Source organism: Eschrichtius robustus, chromosome 13, assembly GCF_028021215.1.
Source record: "Eschrichtius robustus isolate mEscRob2 chromosome 13, mEscRob2.pri, whole genome shotgun sequence".
Classification (NCBI taxonomy): Eukaryota; Metazoa; Chordata; class Mammalia; order Artiodactyla; family Eschrichtiidae; genus Eschrichtius; species Eschrichtius robustus.
This window is the reverse complement of record NC_090836.1, coordinates 46,594,636-46,614,546: the sequence shown is the minus strand read 5'-3', so window position 1 is coordinate 46,614,546 and position 19,911 is coordinate 46,594,636. Positions and strand designations below refer to the sequence as shown.

The window sequence follows — 19,911 nt, the reverse complement described above, 5'->3', positions numbered from 1 at the left end:
GCTGTTATTTCCTTACTTCTGGGAGAATCTATGTCATTAAAGGAGTGGAGGTATAAAGGAAGGAGGTGTACCACTTACTTAACAGATATCCCAGTGGGAAAAAAAGTCATTTTATTCAGATGAGGCACTTTCAATGTATCGTTTGTGACGTGTGTGTGTATGTGTGTGCACATGTGCACGGGGAATAGTGGACGTGGTGCAGGATAATAAATACTGTGAGGGTGAAGGAACACTCCCCTGAGCTGGCAGGAGGGTTGGGCAGCAATGTACAGAGCCTAGGGAGTAGAGTCCAGGGACAAGGAGGTGGGTTCAAGGCTGGCTTGGAGGCTGAGATGTCCCCCCTCAGCATAAGAAGCCAAAGAAATTGGAGGAGCGGGGGGGTGGGCCCATGAGCATGGGCATCTGGTTCCTGTGGGTAATCTTGATCTGGAAGGGAAGGAGGTGCATTCAGAGATAAGACCTAGTGCCTTGGGGCTGGAGCAGCAGAGATTTGGGGGAAAATCTGTAGGGTTCAGGGTGGGTTGCCAGGGTCCTAGAGAGGCCATGGTAGGAGGGCCAGGGGCTGAGAAATCAGGATTTGGGAGGAAGGGTGCACAGGGGTACTTCAGGCCTCAGCAGGAAGTAAAGAAGCTGTGGAATGGAAATTTAGGATCCACGGAGCCTGGGGGTTCAGTTTTTGGCAGGCATAGGCAATACTCACTGTACAGGGTGTCTGCATCCAGGGTTCGCCATCAATTTGCATGGGGAGGGTTTTTGTGGTGCTGTGTGAGGTCAAGGCAGATTGGTGGCAATTTCTTTATCAACCGAGTACCAAAACTCTGTTCTTAGGTTGGCCTTGAGACCCTTTGTTACTGAGGAAGATCTGGTACAGTCCCTCCCCACCATTCCCATACCCTTCTGCTTTCCTGGTCCCACTCCTTCCCTCAGAGCCCCCAGCTTGAGTTTTCCTTACTGGAAGGTGATCTCAGAGCACTTGGCTAGCCGATGTCCAGCATTCTTGAGCTTGGTATAGATCTGGCCCATCTCAATTGCACCCTCCAGCCCTACTACTTCCAGCCGCTTGTCGCTTAGGTCTGGGGGGGTGGGAAGTAGGGAGACAGGTTTTGTAGAAGCAGGGTTCCTCCAAAGAGAGTCACACCTTCTCCTTAGTCCCCCCCACTAAGCTCCCAAGGCTGCTCCTCTTACCTGGTACACAGGTTTTCAGGATATCAGGGTCGGTGATCACTTTGGCTGTAGCACCTAAGGCCTGGTTGATCCCATGGATATCGCTGTGCGGTCTCTTGGTGTCACCCCAGAGATTGGAGCCGCCATGCGTGCTCGGGATGTTCAGCACTGCGATGCCTTCTAGGGACAGGTTGCTCAGATCCAGTGGTTTCCCACATATCTGAGGGGAGGAGAGCACAGATCCTTGCCTCACGGCATCACGATGGACATGACCGCTCCCTCCACCAGATAACACACTGGGAAGACTAGGATTTGGAGGTTTGCAAGAGGTGGAGGGAAGTAGGGACTGGTGTATCTTAAGAACTTGGGAGATCAGGATTAGAGAGCAGGGAGGTCAAAGTATAGGTTCAAGAATATGAGAAGTTCCTGAGGGCTTCTGTGGAGGGAGAAATTAAGATATAAGGGGCTAAAAAGGATGTGGGATTGGCTCTCATCACGCCCACCTCAACTGTCAAAGATTCCTCCAGCTTTTTGCACGTTGAGAAGATGGATTCAGAAGTGGCAAATTCGAAGTACCATAGCTTGTTCTTCATTCTGTGTCGGTCCCAACACCAGGCCCAGGAGGGAGGGGACAAATTACACAGTGCTGGCAGAGGTGGGCTAAGTGACAGGGAAGGGCATCAACCTCCCAACTGCAGTCCCATGGGGAACAGGGAAGCTTGGTTGAGGGGCTTCCTAGAGGTGTCTAAGCACTGAGTCAAACTTGGCCACCATGTGGTCCCTGCCACTGTGTATGCCCACACCTGTCCCATTTTCCTCACCTGCTGTTGAACTTCTCAGGATATTTCTCCCGCATGATGTGAAATCGGTGAGCAATTGAGGCATCCTGGGGAGTCCAGGGCATATGAGATCAGAGGCCACCTCCTTCCTCAGCACAGAACCCTCTCTCTCTTTAACTCTCCAGTTTGGGAGTGATACGTCCCACATTCTTTTTTTTTTTTTTCGTCCCACATTCTTTTCTTGCAACTCACACCACTGTGCCCACTCCTGATTTCCCTGTGTCACAGCTCCTTTACCCTCTACCTTCCTTTTCTGCCCTCCTCCAGCCTCTGCCTGCTTAACCCCCACTTCCTCCCCGCCCCATGCCCCACTCCACTGACCACACCAATGGAGAAGTAGTTATTGATGATTTGAAAGGGGACTGGGTCACTCTTTTCTTCAGTTTGTTGGGGTATCACCTCCACAGACCATCGATCCATGTGTACCACCTTACTCGTCTCTAAATCCTTGAGGATCTTCCCCAGATTCTGTCCCTCATACCCTAAGGATGGTATGAAGACAGGTTAGCACTGAACCCCGGGTCCCAGACGGACCTCCTCTCAGCTCCCAGATCCACAGATTCCCAGGGATACTCTGCCCTGGTTCTGCAGATCCTCCGAGCCCTAAGCAGTGAAAGGGCAGGGGTGTTCAGTCATGGCTCCCATGGACCAATCTGAAGGCCAGACTCTTACTGACCCTTTTCTCCACACTGTCACTGTCATGGATGGTGAAAGTTCCCAATGTGTGTGCGCATCTAACAATAACGCCAAAGTTCATTTGGAAGAGTAAAGAAAATAGCCAGGAAAATGAAAAGTGCTGAAAAAGATAAGTGATGAATGGGAATAATCTCTCTCTTTCTCTGATGCTTCCTCTCCCCATTCTACCAGATAGAACACAGTATAAAGCAAGGGTATCAAAACAGGGTAATAACTGGCACAGTGACTGGAATAAAAAGTTCAATAGTAAAGAACAGAGTGCCCAGAAATAGACTCAAGTATATATGGGAATTTAGTATATCGTGACATTTTAAATAAATGGGGAAAGATAGATTATTCAGTAAATGGTACTGGATGTAGAAGTCACCTCTTACACTAAAATAAATTCAAGATGGGTCAAAGAATTTAAATGTAAGCAGAATTTGTACTAGCAGAAAACATGAGTGAATGTTTTATAATCTTTGAGCGGAAAAGGCCTTTCTAAAGCATAGTACAAAACTCAGAGCCAAACAAGAAAAAGACTGATAAATACAATTATATGAAAATTAAAAACTTCTGAAATCAAACAGAAGTAAAGCAAATATATCTGGAATTTTCAAAATTGCCACAAAATAAACAGAAATAGTTCTGACAAAAAAATAAATAAAAAGACCTAACCAAGCAAACAAACAACTTCTGTACAGTTAAATAAACACACACCTAAAAAAAAGACAAAAGACAAACTGGGAAAAAATATCTGCAGCACACATAACAGACTAACTTCTCCAACATTCAAAAAGTGCTTACAAATCACTATATTTAAAGTCAGGGGGACTTCCCTGGTGGCGCAGTGGTTAAGAATTCGCCTGCCAATGCAGGGGACACAGTTCCGAGCCCTGGCCCGGGAAGATCCCACATGCCGTGGAGCAACTAAGCCTGGGCACCACAACTATTGAGCCTGCGCTCTTAGCCCACGAGCCACAACTGCTGAGCCCACGCGCCACAACTACTGAAGCCCATGCGCCTAGACCCTGTGCTCTGCAACAAGAGAAGCCACCGCAATGAGAAGCCCGTGCACCACAATGAAGAGTGGCCCCTGCTTGCCACAACTAGAGAAAGCCTGCGTGCAGCAACAAAGACCCAACGCAGCCAAAAATAAATAAATTTAATTAAAAAATAATAATAACATTAAAAAAAAAAGTCAAGAACTTCCCTGGTGGTCCAGTGGTAAAGAATCCGCCTTCCAATGCAGGGGACACGGGTTCAATCTCTGGTCTGGGAACTAAGATCCCACATGCCACAGGGCAACTAAGCCCACGCACAGCTACTGAGCTCGTGAGCCTCAACTACAGAGCCCGCGCGCTCTGGAACCCATGCACCACAGCAAGAGAGAGAAAACCCGCACGCCACAACTAGAGAGAAGCCTGTGAGCTTCAACGAGCCCCAAAAGGAAAGATCCCAAGTGCTGCAACGAAGACCGGAGGCAGCCAAATAAATAAATAAATATTTTTTAAAAAGTCAGTAGAAAAATGGGCAAATAACTCAAGCCAATCACAGAAGAAATACAAATGCCAATATTCATATTAAAGATGCTCAATATTACTAATAGTTAAAAGAACTGTAAATTAAAATTGTAAATTAGTTAACTTTTTGTGCCTATCAGATTGACAAACTATGAAGAGACTGAGAAAACCAAACGCTAATGGGATTATGAATAAACTGGCACTCTCATTTGCTGTTAGTTGGAGCATAAATTGGTATTTCATTTTTGGAAGACAATTTGGCAACTTTTATCAAAATGTTATCAAATTTTATCAAAACATATTCTCTGACACAGCAATTCCACTTTTAGGAATTTCTCCTACAGAAACAAAAATCCACAGAGATCGATGTATAAGGATTTTTGCTGAGGTACTCTGTAAAACAGCAAAAAACTGGAAACAATCTAAATGTCCACCAGGAGGGGAAGGTTTTATAAATTATGCCAAATCCATGCTATGAAATAATGTGCAGCTACTGAAATCAGAATGAAATCTCTATGTAGTATCATGGAAAGTTCTCCAAGACATATTCAATGAAAAAAGAATTCCCAGGACAATGTGTGTAGTATGATCCCATTTATGTTTGTTTAAAAGTTATGTGTGTGTGTGAAACAGAAAAATGAGTGCAAATAGGAAACAGTAGTTATCTCTGGGGAGGAATGTGGAATTTGGTGAGGGGGTAGGGAAGAGGAAACCTGTATGTGAAGACTCACACATTTTACTTTTTAAAACCTTTCAGTGAAAATGTACTGATGCATTACCTGTGTAATTTTTTAAAACTAAAATAACTAGTAAAATGTTTATACTCTTTGAGCCAGCAATTCCACTTCTAGAAATCTCTTCTAGAGAAATTCTCCCATCTGTGTGCAGAGATAGACTGCAGTATGGTGTGTAATAAAAAACTGAATGCTACCCAAATGTCTATCAATATGGGACTAGTTAGGGAATTCCCTGGAGGTCCAGTGATTAAGACTCCACGCTTCCACTGCAGGGGGCACGGATTCAATTCCTGGCTGGGGAACTAAAATCCCACATTCCGCGTGCGTGGTGCAGCAAAAAAAAAAAGAAAAGAAAAGAAAAAAAAAAAGTCTTCACTTCCTCACATTCCATCAATGGTTCAACCCACTATAATTTGCCTTTCTCCATACCACCCTGCTGAAACTCTTTTGGCAAAGATTGCCAATGATTCCTGCCAAAACCAATAGTATATCTTTAGCTCTCATTTTAAGACATGAAACTCCTCACTCAGCCTCTAAAATACCACTAAAGTTACAGAGGACCTGCTCTGTTTTTTCTTAGTCTCTGTGGTAAGCAAAACAACGGCCTTTCAGAGATGTGCACAACCTAATCTCCAGAATCTGTGCATATGTTGCCTTAAACGGCAAAAGAGACTTTGCAGATGTGATTAAATTAAGGATTTTAAGATGAGGAGATTATCCTGGATTATCTGGCTGGGCCCTATGTAATCACAGGGCTCCTAATAAGTGAAAGAAGGCTACAAGAGAGAAGAGTCATGGAAGGAGATTTGACAATGGAAGCAGAGCTTGGAAGGATAACATTGCTGGTTGGAAGGGGGGGGATATGAGCCAAGGAATGCAGGCAGCCTCTAGTAACTGGAAAAGACAAGGCAAGGGATTCTCCCTTGGAGCCTCTAGAAAAAATACAGCCCTGCCAACATCTTGATTTTAGCGCAGTGGAAACGATTTTGGATTTGTGCCCTCAAGAACTGTTAAGATAATACATTCGTGTTGTTTTAAGGCACCATGCTGATTTGTCACAGCAGCAAGAGGACACTAATACAGACTCCTTTAACAATTCATCTTCTTCTGTTCAACCCTTAAATAGGGTGTTTACCAGGATCTGGCTGTCCTTATCCACTTTCTCTTCTTACCTCTTTCCCTGGGTAACTCATCTACTCTGAGGATGTCAATTACCGCCTAGGAGATGACTGTCAAACACATATCTTCAGTCCTGACTTCTCTCCTAAATTCTTAACATCAATTTCTGACTACCCACCACACATCTCCACCTAGGTGCTCCACTGATACCTTAACTCAATACATCCAAAACCGAATCTATCTTTCTTCCTTAAAGTGGTCCTCCTCCTATATTCCCTATTTTTTAAAAAAATTTATTTATTTTATTTGTTTATTTTTGGTTGAGTTGGGTCTTCATTGCTGTACGCAGGCTTTCTCTAGTTGTGGCGAGCGAGGGCTACTCTTCGTTGCAGTGTGTTGGCTTCTCATTGCGGTGGCTTCTCTTGTTGCGGAGCGTGGGCTCTAGGCCCGCAGGCTTCAGTAGTTGTGGCACGTGGGCTCAGTAGTTGTGGCTCACGGGCTCTAGAGTGCAGGCTCCGTAGTTGTGGTGGACGGGCTTAGTTGCTCCGCAGCATGTGGGATCTTCCCGGACCAGGGATCGAACCCGTGTCCCCTGCATTGGCAGGCGGATTCTCAACCACTGTGCCACCAGGGAAGCCCTATATTCCCTATTTTAATAAATGGTATCCCCATCTGCTCAGTCCACAAACCTAGAAAATGTCTTAGACTTGTCTTTACCTCTTCCTCCACAATCCATTAGTTACCAAGTATTGTGGCTTCTACCCCATGACTCCACTGGTGCTGCCTTTGCTTTTGTGCTGTTCATCACTTGACTAGACTATTGCAATCGAGGTCCTGCTTTCTTCCTCCAATCCGTCCTCCACAGAGCTCCCATAGCGGCATTCTTTCCATCAATCCCCCTTCGAATCTTAGGATTTTTTTCAATATCAACACAAGTTTTCATTAGTGCTGTATTTATATCATTATTTTCATGATTCAGGTGGAATTAGCAGAAACTGCTATGAGAGTCTCATTTGCAAAACACAAAGTGAAGACTCAAAGTTCATGATTTCAAAGTGTCTAATACTGTTAATGAAAACAAAGTCAGATGTTGAGGATTTAAGCATGGCCTCCCCCAAAATGGTCATATGTTTACATACAAGATTTAAATTATATTATGCAGAGATATTTCTCCTTTCTGGAATAATATTTTATATAAAAAGTAATTTTTATTATATACAAACTATAAGTTATATATATAAAGTATTATATATGCATACACACACACACACACACACACCTATTTTTTCTTTTAGTTACATCTTTCATGAGTTCCAGAGCTCCCCATGGTTCAGGGATTGCACATTCAAATGCCTCAGAAGCTAGAAACGTAAAGTGAATGAGTGGCAGGGAGGTGAGAGGATTGTGTTGAATTGAAGAATACATGACCCACTTCTTAGAAATAACCAAGGTCAAAAAAATTCAAAACACTGCAAGACAAACAATACAAAACACTACACGTCATTTCTGTGGGCTGTCAGTTTTCAAACTCTGGCAGGATGAAGTTGAAAACTCCTCACCACAGCATTCATGACCCTCCATTATCTGGACCCTGTTCAATTCAGTCCTCCCTCTTCTCATTGCCCACTGTGCACCCTATGTCCCAGTCACAATGAACGACTCGCTTTCCAAAATGCACCACCATGTTGTTTGGTGACTCCTCTGGCCTTACACAACTTCTTCCACTGAGAATACTTTTTGCTCTCCTTAACAGCCTCCTATTCCATAATCTCCTGTGAGATCTCAGAGCTGGACTCTGAATCCAAGAGCCTCAATTCCGAGACAACTTCCTCTCCAAGACAATTTCAATCTGCCCCACACTGACCTCTCTATCTACCGATTACATCTCTCAAACTTTCTCTTTGAAGGGAAAAAGAGACTAGAAATGGGAGAGCAGTTAGGAGACTGTTGCAATAGACATGGGGAAAATTATGAATGAATGAATGACCCCTGATTACAGCTGACCCTTGAATAACGTGGGGGTTAGTCCGCGTATAACTTATAGTTGGCCCTCCGTATCCACTGTTTCTCCACATCTGCGGATTCAACCAACCATGGACTGTGTAGTCCTGTAGTATTTACTACTGAAAAATATCCTCAATAAGTGGACCGGCGCCGTTCAAGACCATGCTGTTCAAGGGTCAAGTGTAATTGGTTGAATAAATGAATGAATCATGGCCAAGCTCCCTGCTAGCTCCATCACTCAGCAACTGGCTTAGCTCTTATACAACCTTCCTTATTCCCACATTGTCCTCTCTACCCCATATTCTTTGATTCTGAGCCCTAAGACTTGGGAGAAACAGAAGGATATTTTTAGGTTTATAGGGAAGAGGACTGTCACCCTTGACCCTTCTAGGTTCAGACTGTCATCCTTGACCCTTCAGGTCTTTGCTTCTTCCAGCGCTCTCTTCCTTTGGGACCCACCCATCTGTGCCTCTCTTTTCCGCCAAGGCTTTTTCTTCACCAGATGCCTAAATGCCTTCTCTGTGTGCCTTTCCCTACCTACCCAACTCCCCCATTCCCCAGGAAAACAATTTCTAACCACTTACCTCCTCCCCATCTTAGGCAACGAGCCAGATCATTTCCAGTGCCCAGGGGCAACACAGCAACAGGAGGCACAACAGGCAAGTTGGCTTTGTCTGTGGAGGCAGGTAAGGAGACGGATGAAGGGAGTTAGCTCTGGAAGGCCACTGCCCCTGGGCCCAGCCCGGAGCCGCTCCCTGCACTGACCAATGGTCTCTAGAATCCAGCCTACTGTGCCATCTCCGCCACACACCAAAATCCGGTAATCAGGAACATCTCTGAAGAATCTGAGCCTGAGACAAAAGGTGAGAGAGAAGATGAGGAAGGATAACTGGACTGAGGCTACCCAACTCTTGGACAGGCAGAGTAAGTACTTCTTGTCTCTCATTCCTTATAACACCCTTCCCCTTTGTCAAACAACTTGTTTCTATTAAGGGTAGAGAAAAAGTACAATGGGGAAATCTTATAGCCACTCCTTAGTGGTGAGGGAGAAATTGGTATCTCCATTCTTTGAGAGCAGAACAGAGATGAGCTGGAGAATTCAGAGGTAGGGATACCCAGCAAAAGCAGCATTCTGAAGTCTGGTTTCCTGGGCTTCCCCTGGCCCTCCCCTCCCAACAAGCACTCTTTCCTGCTCTCTTCCAACATACACAGATAGGCAGACACACACAAACCCTGCGATACAGCCCCTAACCTATACTCACCCTGGCTCGGGACCATCCTTTAGGAGGTTAAACACCTGTCGAGGGTTTAGTAGATACTGGAATTTCCAAAGCACCCTGTGTGGGGAAAAAGGAAAGCTCATGGCAGGGCATGGCATGGATATTCTGTACTCCACTCTCTCTCTCTCTCTCTCTCTCTTTTTTTTTTTGGCCGTGCTGTGCAGCATGCAGGATCTTAGTTTCCCCACCAGGGCTGGAACCCCCGCCCCCTGCAGTGGAAGCATGGAGTCCTAACCATTGGACCGCCAGGGAAGTCCCTGTACTCCACTCTCTTGATGTCCTCAAGGTATGTCCCCTGCATACACACAGATTCCCAGCCTCTGTCCATCTTCCCTCTCTATTTTACAAGACCTAGTAGAGCTCTTCTCACCTCTCCCCTTGCTTCCCACCACTCTTGGGGTTGACAAAGACCAGAAGTGGGTGGGTGTTTGAAACAGGGTCAATCTGCATTGAGGGAAGAAAACAAGGATAAGGAAAGCAGGATTTTGTCAGAGTTAAGATGGGCCCCAGAGACAGGAGCAGAGGGCTGGCATTCCCCCCAGGCGGCTTTCCCCTCCCCCAGGGAGCAGGAACCAGTCCCCAGGTTTCCCACTTCATTCCCTCCTATGAGGTCCCCACCATGAAGCCCAAGCCTCTCAGCCCTGTACCCGCAGTGCCTCAGAGGTGCTCAAATTCAAATCATCCACGGTCTTCTGGTTTGTTTTGCTAATTTTACGCTCCTGTCCAGAGGCCTAGGAAGGGAAGGAGGCAGAAGGAAGGAAAACTGGATTGTGTGAATCCATAAACAGATGAGAGTCTGACTTGAATCCTAAAAATATAGGCTCTCTGCTCTAAATGGCATTGTGTGCGTATGTGAATTGGGGAAGCACTCCTGTCCCCTCCCAGCCGCTGTCCAGGGGTCTCACAAGGACGCTGGGATAGATGGAAGATGGACGCAGGATGTGATCGCGGAGCAGCCCACAGTCACACTCATGGCCCATGGCTGGCAGGCAGTCGTCATGGATCTGAAAGACAAGGCAGGCACGGAGAGATTGTGGAGGGAACCCCGTCACCTCTCAGCTTGGGGTCTGCTACTGCAAGAGAGCCCTTGGGAGTAGGGCAACCAAGGCTGTAAGGGAGATGTGCCGAAGGGGGCCACGGAGAGGGCAGCTTAGGGAGGGTCCCAAAGCAAGGCTGGAGGGATAGCTCCCGGACTGACCTCTAGGTGGCACCACACACAGTGCAGCCCAACCAGACTGTGGTAGATCCGGATCTTTTTCTGACAGCGGTCGCAGCGTCCGGATTCACAGCCTCCTCGCACCCACACATGTGATTGGACCTTGGGGAGAAAGGCAAACTCTTGTCTGAGAGGGTCTGAGCAGGGACTAGGGGAAGGCCTGAGGGCAGCAATGGGCCAAGAGCCAGGACCAGGGCCAGGATGTGGGTGGTGATCCCGTGGGCGTGGGGTCACTCACACCAATGTCCTTCCGAGACTTCGCATAGGTGCTGACTTCACAGGGCAGGGCCTTCATGGCACACTGGTCGTGAACGACGTATTTACAGACTGGGCAAGAGTGAAGAAGGTCAGAGGCTTAGCTGCAGCCCCTCCCCCTATTTCTTCCTTACCTGGAGGTGAGACAGCATCACTCACTGAAACATGGCATATAACCCCTTGCTGTGAGGGTGTGGTATAGAACTGAAGTTTGGGCTGGGGGCTCACCTCCAAGACCTGTGCCTTTTGCTCACTCTTCCCCCTAAAAGAGCAATTGCTACTGCATGCCCAACCCCACTCCATTCATGTGTCAGGAACTGAGCTGGATGATGTAAAGGAGGTCCAGATATAACAGCAACAATAACAACAACAATAATAATAGCTAATTTTTATTGCAGACTTAATAGTATGTACATGCACTACATGAAGCATCTTTCTTGCATCAACTTATTTAATGCTCACAATTACCTCATTCTCAGTTGAAGAAACTAAGACTTAAAGAAGTTATGTGGCTTTCCCAAGGTCACATAACCAGTCACTGGCAGAGCCCAGGATTCAAAGCCAGGTCTCTCTAAGTTCAGAGCGCCATGCTCCCACAGATAGCTGGGCTGCCCCTCTGTTCCCACACTCCCAGGCCCCAACACTCACGGTTACAGCTCAGCCCCTGTTTGCCAAGACCAATGCTCGACTCGCACAGGTTGCAGTAGACTGGTCGGGGGAACCTCTTGGGTCTCCACATGTGCTGCCCATTGTCCTTCAGGGTCTGGGAGGGCACAGCAGATGCTGGGGAATGTCTAAGCCCTTAGAGTGCCAACCTCTGGCAAGTACAACCCAAGGCAACTGTTTTACCCATCCTCACAAGTCTCTCCTACTCACCATCTCCAGACCCAGTAGCACTAGCAGTGGCACGGTGGTGGCCCCAGCCCGGAGCCACTCAGCTAGGGAGACAGAGCCACTGCCATCATAGTCAATCTCTTTCATCATCTCCTGAAGAATCTGAGCAGAGAATGTGGGGAGGTGGACTTCTGGTGTGAGTAACCCCTCAGATCTGACACTTCTCCACTGCCCCCTAGGACAGCCAGCCTAGCCATCCTAGCCAAGGGCACCAGGCTGCCTGTCAGAGATGGGGTGAGGTAGATAAAGGTCTCACTAGGGAGCAGGTACAACAAGGGACATGCAGGAAGAATTGCCTTACCGGCCTCAGCTCAGACACCTCCCAATCCAGGTATTCAGCCACTCGCATCATCTGTATGATGATTTTGTCCACTTCCTGAGGGCCGAGAGGGTAAGAGCCACAGCCATATCCTGCCTCACTACCACCATCCAAACCCTCCTCTAGAAATCAGGGTTCCTGAGTTCCACCCACAGACCCCCTCTCATTCTCAGGTGTCTCTGCCAAGTAAATGAATGTCTATGTGTCTGTGTTTGCAAGGAAGCCCCCAAGTCGTGTCTCCAGCATCCTCTTTTAGGGGTCAAGAGCTTGGGACCTACTCCCAGATTTAGTCCTAGAGGACTCAGCTTCTCCCTCTAGCTTCCTCTGCTTCCTAAGATCCTGGAAGAGTTGGGACAGGTGGACACAGACAAATGGACACATATTCCCTTGCCCAGCATACAGGTCCCCCAACTCACTGAGCTGTCCAGGATCCCATTTCTGTCCGTGTCGTACAGCTTGAAGGTGACTGTGGGGTGTTTTAGGGGGCCAGGGTCAGTTTGTGAGGGATACCCAAAGAATTCATAACAGAATACAGGGGAAACAGAGAGATAAGGAGAGACTTTTTGGATGAAGAGCCCAGGACGTGGGGCTGGGACTGAGATGGGAGACAAAAAGGGAGGGGAAACAGGTCTGGATTCCACCCTTGGTGAACCTGATAGGCGAGACAGTACACACCTCCCACATCCCATCCCGGGTCCCCCACATGAAAATATACAAGACGTGGGAACTAGGGTGACTATGGTGGATGGCGTTAGGTATAAGGCGTCTGGGGAAACAGAGGAAATGGGCCCATGCTCTGGCCCCACCTTTGTCTGGCCTGTCAGCCTTTAGGAATCCTGAAAAAATGAGGGAAGGAAGGCTGGGGAGTACCCTCTCTCCCTTCACCTTTCCTTCCCTCTCCCAGTCCAGAATGGTAACTCACACTCTAGCTTGTCTTCTGGCCGGCCACCCTCCAGAAGGGAAAAGTAGCAGGAGACATCACTGAGACACACCACATCTGGTTACAGAAAGTACAGCAGATCTGAGGTTGGGGCTCCCTCCAGTCTGGCTCTTCTCTTTTCCTTTGTTCCAATTCTTCTCTTTAACTTTCCTCCCTCTGGCTCCTAGGCAAGCCTGGCTACCCTCTACCTCCCCCTCCCACCACCCTGCCCCCAACATGTGACTCAATTCAATTCTCACCCCAAAACCCACACTTAATTTGACTTTTCTTCAGGAGGCCCAGCCCAGTCCCACCTACGTGACCATACCTTCTTTTACAGTCTCTTCTAAGCAGTAACTAGTCTGGAAGGATTGAAACAGTGCCAGGCTTAGGGGACTGGGAACATTATCCACGTCCAGATAGATTTTCAGGAATTGCTGGAATCCCTCGTACCCAATGGCCTATGATGAGAGCAAGCATTACCCTGGGGAGATCTGCAGGATGGGAGTTGGGGACTGAATCGGGAGTGGTGGAGACAGTGACAGTAAGTGCAGGGTTGAGAAGCATCCAAGGCAGGAGTATGGTTTATTGGGCTAAGTCCTGAGCTACTAGAATCTCTTGTTTTGTCCTAAAGCAATAGTTGCAGTAACAATGGATGCTGGGGAATCTGGAGAGAGGATAGCAATGGTTGGGCCCAGAATAATCCCTGGAAGCTGGGCATCCCAATGGAGTAGCAAAAACAAAGGTGGGAGGAGTTGGTGAAGGAGAGGATTTCCCAGCTGCCACTCACATCTCCTTGGAGATATTCAGCCATTTCACCATCCTCAAAGAGCTTTAGGACATCACTGACCTTCTTGGTGGAGTCTAGGATGTGAAGAGAGTGAAGAGAGCATTAGTCTGGTTCAGCTCTCCCTGCCCTCTGCCACAGTCCCACCCAGACATACAACAGGAAAGAAGATTCCAGTGAGATGAAAAAGAAATTCCAAGAAGAAATACAGAAGTACAGAGAGAAAAACATTTCAGATCCTCCAAAGTGGTTGCCCTCTTTATTTCTCTTCTCTGAGATTTGGTGCAGGCAGTCAAGATTCAGAGAAGGTGGGAGGAGAGCTAAGACCACGGGCATCTTCCTATTTCCCTCCCCTCCTGCTCCCAGCCAGGCATATCTCAGGAGCATCCTGTCTCAAGGCCACTGGGGAAAAGAGGGGGAACTGGGGGGAATGAGGAGGAGGAGGTATTGTCTAAGGGTAAGGTCTCCAGGACTGAATGACTGAGAGGAAGACTCACATTCCATGTATTTTTGCAGCTGGGCAAAATCACTGGGGCTTATTAGGCCCCTCTCCTTGGCCATCTTTCTTTTTTTCTTAAGGATGGACACGAAGACAGCTTGGTAGTAGTACTTCTGGCTCCTGGAACTCTGCTGCCAAGGGTAGCTCTGGAGGAAGACGACAAGAGCATGCGGCAGGACTGGCCAGCTGTCTGGGTCTCTTTGCTTCTGTATACTCTGTTCATTTTCCACTCCTACTACTATTTCTGTTCTTTTCTTGTTTCTGAGTCCCTCCCTAAGTCTCTTCCTTTCCCTGTGTTCCTCTTCTATGTGTCTCTATCTCTCCCTGACAGTGTCTGTCCTCTGTCTCTGTTTCTCTGACTCATCCCTGACTTTCTCTGTATCCTTCTCCAGCTCTCTGATTTCTTCCCCAATCTGTCTTGATTCATCTCTGACCATCCCTCACCTCCCTCCCCCCCACCCCTCTTTCCCAGGCTATACGCGTCTCTGTGTGAGTGTCCCTCGCCTGCTCCTACCTTTTCTCCCTCCACCCCCAATCTCTGCAGTCTCTGCCAGGCCTGCGCTCTGTCCCATCTCCCTTCTCATCCCGCAGCCCCGGCCCTCCGGTGGTTCTCACTGAGATGGCGGCACGCCTCCCGGGCCACGACCCCATCTTGCTCCGCCTCTAGCCCCGGTCCCCAGCCCCGCTCAGCTACCACTCCCAGAGCCACCCACGCCCCGCAACGACCTCTAGCGCTTCTGACGCGCGCGACACAGAACCAGCTCTAGCCGGGTCCCCAGCCCCGGCCACACCTCGTCTGCGTCCCGCAGCGCTCCACTGGGGAAGGGCGGGACCCAGGCACGAGAGACTGGGGAGAAGGCAGGGGAAGAAGGCTCTGAGCATCTGCCTGGCTTCTCAGCTCCAGGAGGGTTGTGCTGAGTGCGGGAGCCTTCCTTCCACCCTGCTAGGTTAGCAGTGTTTAGGGAGCCCCAACTCTCAGCTATGGGACCCAGGGACCAAGGAGGAGCCATCACGTGGATCATGCTGACCACTGACCCAGGGGCCAAGCTGCAGAGGGCAACTTGCCTTGAGGATTCAATAACAGCAATAACAATACCTTACATGAGCATAGTACAACACCACTTTGGAGTCAAACAAAACTGGGGTTAGTCATATCTGGGTTCCATTCTTAGCTGTGTTACCACTGTGTGACTTGGGCAAAGTACAGCTATAAAATGGCAGAATGATACCTATCTTTCACAGTTGTGAGGATTAAGTCAAATAATGTATGAAAAGTACCTAGTATAACAACTGGCATATAGAGGGCCTACAAAGAATGGTAGTTATTGTATTAACAAGTAAAATCAAATTCTATGAGATAGGAAATTATTGGTACAGCCATTCTACAGGTGAGGAAACGGGAGCTCAAAGAGGTTGGGACTTCCCAAGGCAGGTGACAAGTGGAGGAGCCAAGGCTCCAACCCAAGAAATTCGTGGTGCAACCCCCCTCTCCCACCGCCTCTCTGTCCTCCTCTTGTTCCACTCTCCCCTTCACACACTGCCTTCTAGTCTCACTGCCCTCCTTTTTGTTCCTCAAGCATGCCAAGTTCTTCCCTGCTCAGGGCCATGAGACTTACTGTTCTGTCTGCCTGGACCACCCTTCCCCACTCTTGGCAGAGCTGACTTCTTGCCTAAGTTGAAATGCCAGCTCCTCCAAGAGACCTTCCCTGATCATTCTGTCCTAAGGTAGCCCCCCCCCTCCTTTGCGTAGCACCCTCTTTTGTTTCCTTCATAGAACTTATCACAACTGGAGATTATCTAGCCCATTTATTTGCTTCTTTGTTTACTGTTTGTCTTTTCCTACCAAAATGTAAGTTCCACAGGGCAGGAACTTATCAGTCTTATTCACCACTGTATCCCCAATACCTAACCCCATCATGTTATAAGTGCTCCATATTGGTTGTACAAATAGTTATATAAAGCTAGGGAGTCATATATGAGGACTCTTAATCCAAACACGCTTAAATGGGATGCCAGAGTATCCATCTGGACAGTGAGGGGAACATGAGACAATGTGGAGCACATATAGTAGGTGCTAAATGAATATTTGTTAAATGAATGAATGATGCTAAAAAGCACTTATTGTGGTACTCCATCCAAGGCCCTGACCTTCTGTCTCCCCTCCGCCCACTTATTTAGGGTGGTTGGGGCAGGCTTAAGGAGGCAGTTAGGGTCTAATAGAATTTCTTTTCTGATGGTGCAAGAAACTTCTCTGTAACCTCTGCCCTTGGGACATCTCTGCCACTCACCTCCATGTATAGCATTCCTGTTCTGGAGGCTCTCTGGGAACACTTAGAAGGGGGTTCTGAGACACTAATATTGTGGAGAAAGGACTCCACCCATCTGGCCCTTTCAATGACTATAATCTAACTTCTCCTGCCAACGGATCTAATGAATACATAATAGTCTTATGGCTAATGGGGCCTGTAAGGCTTAATTAGCCTCTCTGATTACCCCTGGGGATTCTTAGATGGCTCCAAGGTTCTAGGAAATGGAATCTGAGAGAGAAAGTGACAGGGAGAGAGCAAACAAGAGACAAACAGGAGAGAAGACAGAATACTTCTCTCTTGCCTGTCTTTTCACAAGCCCCCCCCATCTTACATGTAGTATACAGTAGAAGTTAAAAGAATGGACTCTTGAATTAGATAGGCTTGGATTAGAATTCTAGCTCTGGGGACTTCCCTGGCGTTCCAGTGGTTAAGACTCCGTGCTTCCAACGCAAGGGGCGTGGGTTCGATCACTGGTCAGGGAACTAAGATTCCACATGCCACGCAGCGTGGCCAAAAAGAAAAAAGAATTCTAGCTCTTGGGTGAGTTATTTCATCTCCCTGAACCTGTTTCCTTATCAGTAAAATGGTTACCTGGAGAAATCAGTCACCATGGGGGGGTTAAATAAGGTAATACATGCAATATACTTAGCAAACTGCATGGCACAGAGAAAGAACTCAATAAACATTAGCTATTATTATTATTGTTATTATTATTATACAAGGGTGGTACCTAGAGAAACATATCTGGAGAGTAGGAAAAATAATGCCTTGGACCCAGGATGGCATAAATTCTAGGAACTCCCAGCAGCAGTGAAGCCCAAGTTGTATACCTTCCCACTTGTGTCATGTCTCAGGCACAGGCATGTAATATCAGGATCCTGCATTTTGCCTCTGGGAGGGTGAGGAGGTGGCTATAGAAACTAGACTATCAGGGTCCAAGGACACCCCTGGGCTGGGACCTTGGACATAAAGGCTCCTGGGATTTTTTCAGTTGTCCAGGGCCTTAAAAGTCTGGAACAAGTCCAATTTTGTCCTGCTCCGTCCCAGCCCCGAGGCTATAACCTGGGCTAGTCCAGGCGAAGGCTAGGGCTGGGAGGGTGGGGTCTGCTGCCCAACCTGCCAGCTATTTGTGACTCACCCTTCCCCTCCCTCCTCTGGTTTCCCTGCCCGTCCCTACCAACTTGGGGTGAGAAAGAGGTTGACTTGGAGGCAGAGAATCCTAGAATGTCCTCAGAGCTGGGAGGCACCAACTCTCTTATTTTACAGAGGAAGAAACTGAGGCCCAGATAGAGAGCCACTCTCTCAGGGTCACACCCAGACTCTAGACATAGTGTCCTTAGTCCATTCCATTAAATCTTAGTGTCTCTGGTCTTCTAGATCTTATTTTAAACATTAAGTACTAAAATTGCTGGTAACTGAGAGATAACTATGATTTCCAAAGCTAGTGCTAACATTTAAAGTTTCCTTTTTCACATCAACACTCATTGCTCACATTCCAAGTCATGTAGGTTTACCGTTACCCAAGAATCAGCTATGCCCCCAGAACGCTCAGGCTGACCCAGCAAGGAATCCTAAGGGGCAGGCACTCCCTTCTGAGGGCCCAGACCTGATTACCTGGACTTCTGAATCCCTTAACCACACCAGGGCTTGCATCTTCCTCGTCTTTCTGAAGACTGAGGGAGGGTCTCTTCCTTCCTGCCCATCCCTGCTACCAGTCAGTGGCCCCTGAGAGGGAATCATTTGGCTTGAAGCCTTAATATTTGTTAAGCCTCCACAAACATCGCAGATGGTAGTGTTGCCTGATTAAGGGGGTGGTGTTTTTGTGTGTGTGTGTGTCACTGTGCAGTACAGGAGGAAGTTACGATGTTGGCACGCTTGGGGGATGTGGGCTCATACGGTTAAGAGGTTGAGGAGATGCCCAGCAATATTTGCATTTCTTCCTCAGTAAAGCTCATTTCCCCCATTGAAAGGTCAAAAGTGGGATTCAGACCCAGGTAGTTTCAGAAACTTCCCGGTGACAGGTGTGGAAAGGAGAGGGGTGGGAAGTTGGGGACCAGGAGGCCAAACAAGAACACTTCTCCACCCGTGCAGCGCTGTGCAGGTTCCAAAATGGACTTTCCTCCGACTCGGGTCCCCAGGAGCCCAGCTTCAGCATCCGTCCGAGTGATCGGGACAGACGGAGGGCAAGGTCTGGGGGAAACACTGCTTACGGGGTTCTGGGCCAGCCCTCCCGCTGCCCCCCGCTCCTGGCGCAAACTCTTCTAGCTACCCGCTCCGGCTGTCATGCTTCCTCCTTCTCGGCCCAGCAGCCCTACCCTAGCCCGTGGGGCGTCCCCTCCCTCGGCCCCCGCCCCGGCCTGCTCCGGTGCGGGAGGGCGGGAGGCGGCAGGGGGCTCGCGGGGTCTCTACCTTGCCTGCGGAGGGCGCGCGGTCGGAGCTGGAGCGCCGGCGCGGGAGCTGGAGCCCGAGCTGGGCTGGAGGGGACGGGCCAGGCAGACGCCGCCGCCGCGGGGCCGCCCCGCTCCTGACGACACAGCTGCCCGCCCCCCACCCCAGAAGGCCCGCCCGCCGGCGCCCGCGCCCGGCGCCCCCAACTCTAGAAACTTCTAGTTCACCAGACCCGATTCCTCCTTCCCCCGATTATCTCCAGGGCTCTGGTCTGTGCCACTTTCTCCACATTCCTGCGCAGCTCATCTTCCCGCCCCGGTAACAGCTCTGTTTCTGTCTTTCCAATCCCTTCTTTCCAATCCCTCACAGCCTGTCCCCGCATCCCAACCCTGGGAGGCCAAGGTAGGGGGCAGGGCCGCTGATGAGACAGCTTGGCTGTTGCCCACCCAACTTCTCACCCTCTCCTAACTGCTGCCATCAGGGGATGTCCCTTCCCAACTCCTTTCCATCCATCCACCGTGGATTGAATTCACACTCAGGAGGTTCCGCAGGAGCAAGGCCAGAGTTCCAGACTGCACATCCTAAGACCAAACACCTCCCTGCCACCATGGACTCCACACTGCTTGACACTGCTTGAGAGAATCTGCCCACCTTTGCCTCCAGGTTCCTCACCTCCGTTAAACCCAAACCCCAGGTGCCTCAGATTTGTTTTCCCCAGGCTAAGGACACCTCCTTCTCTCAAGACTCAGATTCTTCCCTTAAGTCTGGGGTTGTGATTCAGGTGCAAAGAGCATTCTGGTCTGAGTCCACCCTTTCTCCATGCCCTAACCCTCCCACTTTACCTGCTGGCCTTGGCAGGTGCTGTGGAAGGCCCTGGCCAAAAGTCGGGGTGAAAGGAGATCCTTTCAGCTTCTCCTGTCTGGAAACTGTTTGGAGTTAAGGTTCTTGGGGCAGCATGGATGGTGGTGAGGCTGATAGAACAAG

The 19,911-nt window shown here is 48.7% G+C and overlaps 1 protein-coding gene across 5 annotated transcripts; it reads right to left on the bottom strand.

Annotated features, from left to right (window-relative positions):
- Positions 1–78: 78 nt before the first annotated feature.
- On the bottom strand, positions 79–19,886 carry DGKA (diacylglycerol kinase alpha). 5 transcript variants are annotated; one of them, XM_068560296.1, is made up of 24 exons: positions 19,770–19,886; positions 14,229–14,376; positions 13,735–13,808; positions 13,273–13,405; positions 12,948–13,022; positions 12,442–12,491; positions 12,008–12,082; positions 11,689–11,808; positions 11,461–11,575; positions 10,796–10,884; positions 10,540–10,659; positions 10,247–10,345; positions 9,989–10,072; positions 9,712–9,785; positions 9,324–9,398; positions 8,827–8,912; positions 8,646–8,735; positions 2,325–2,485; positions 1,986–2,050; positions 1,668–1,758; positions 1,186–1,384; positions 953–1,073; positions 701–761; positions 79–426 (listed from the first exon to the last, which is right to left on the bottom strand). In XM_068560296.1, the coding sequence occupies exons 2-24, from the start codon at positions 14,290–14,292 to the stop codon at positions 343–345; spliced, it is 2,205 nt and encodes a 734-aa protein (XP_068416397.1). In that variant the 5' UTR covers positions 14,293–14,376; positions 19,770–19,886; the 3' UTR covers positions 79–342. The 5 variants fall into 5 exon arrangements, with proteins under 5 accessions (XP_068416397.1, XP_068416399.1, XP_068416400.1 ...); XM_068560298.1 differs by lacking the exon at positions 19,770–19,886 and adding an exon at positions 18,949–19,023; XM_068560295.1 differs by lacking the exon at positions 79–426 and having other exon boundaries at positions 468–761.
- Positions 19,887–19,911: the final 25 nt, after the last annotated feature.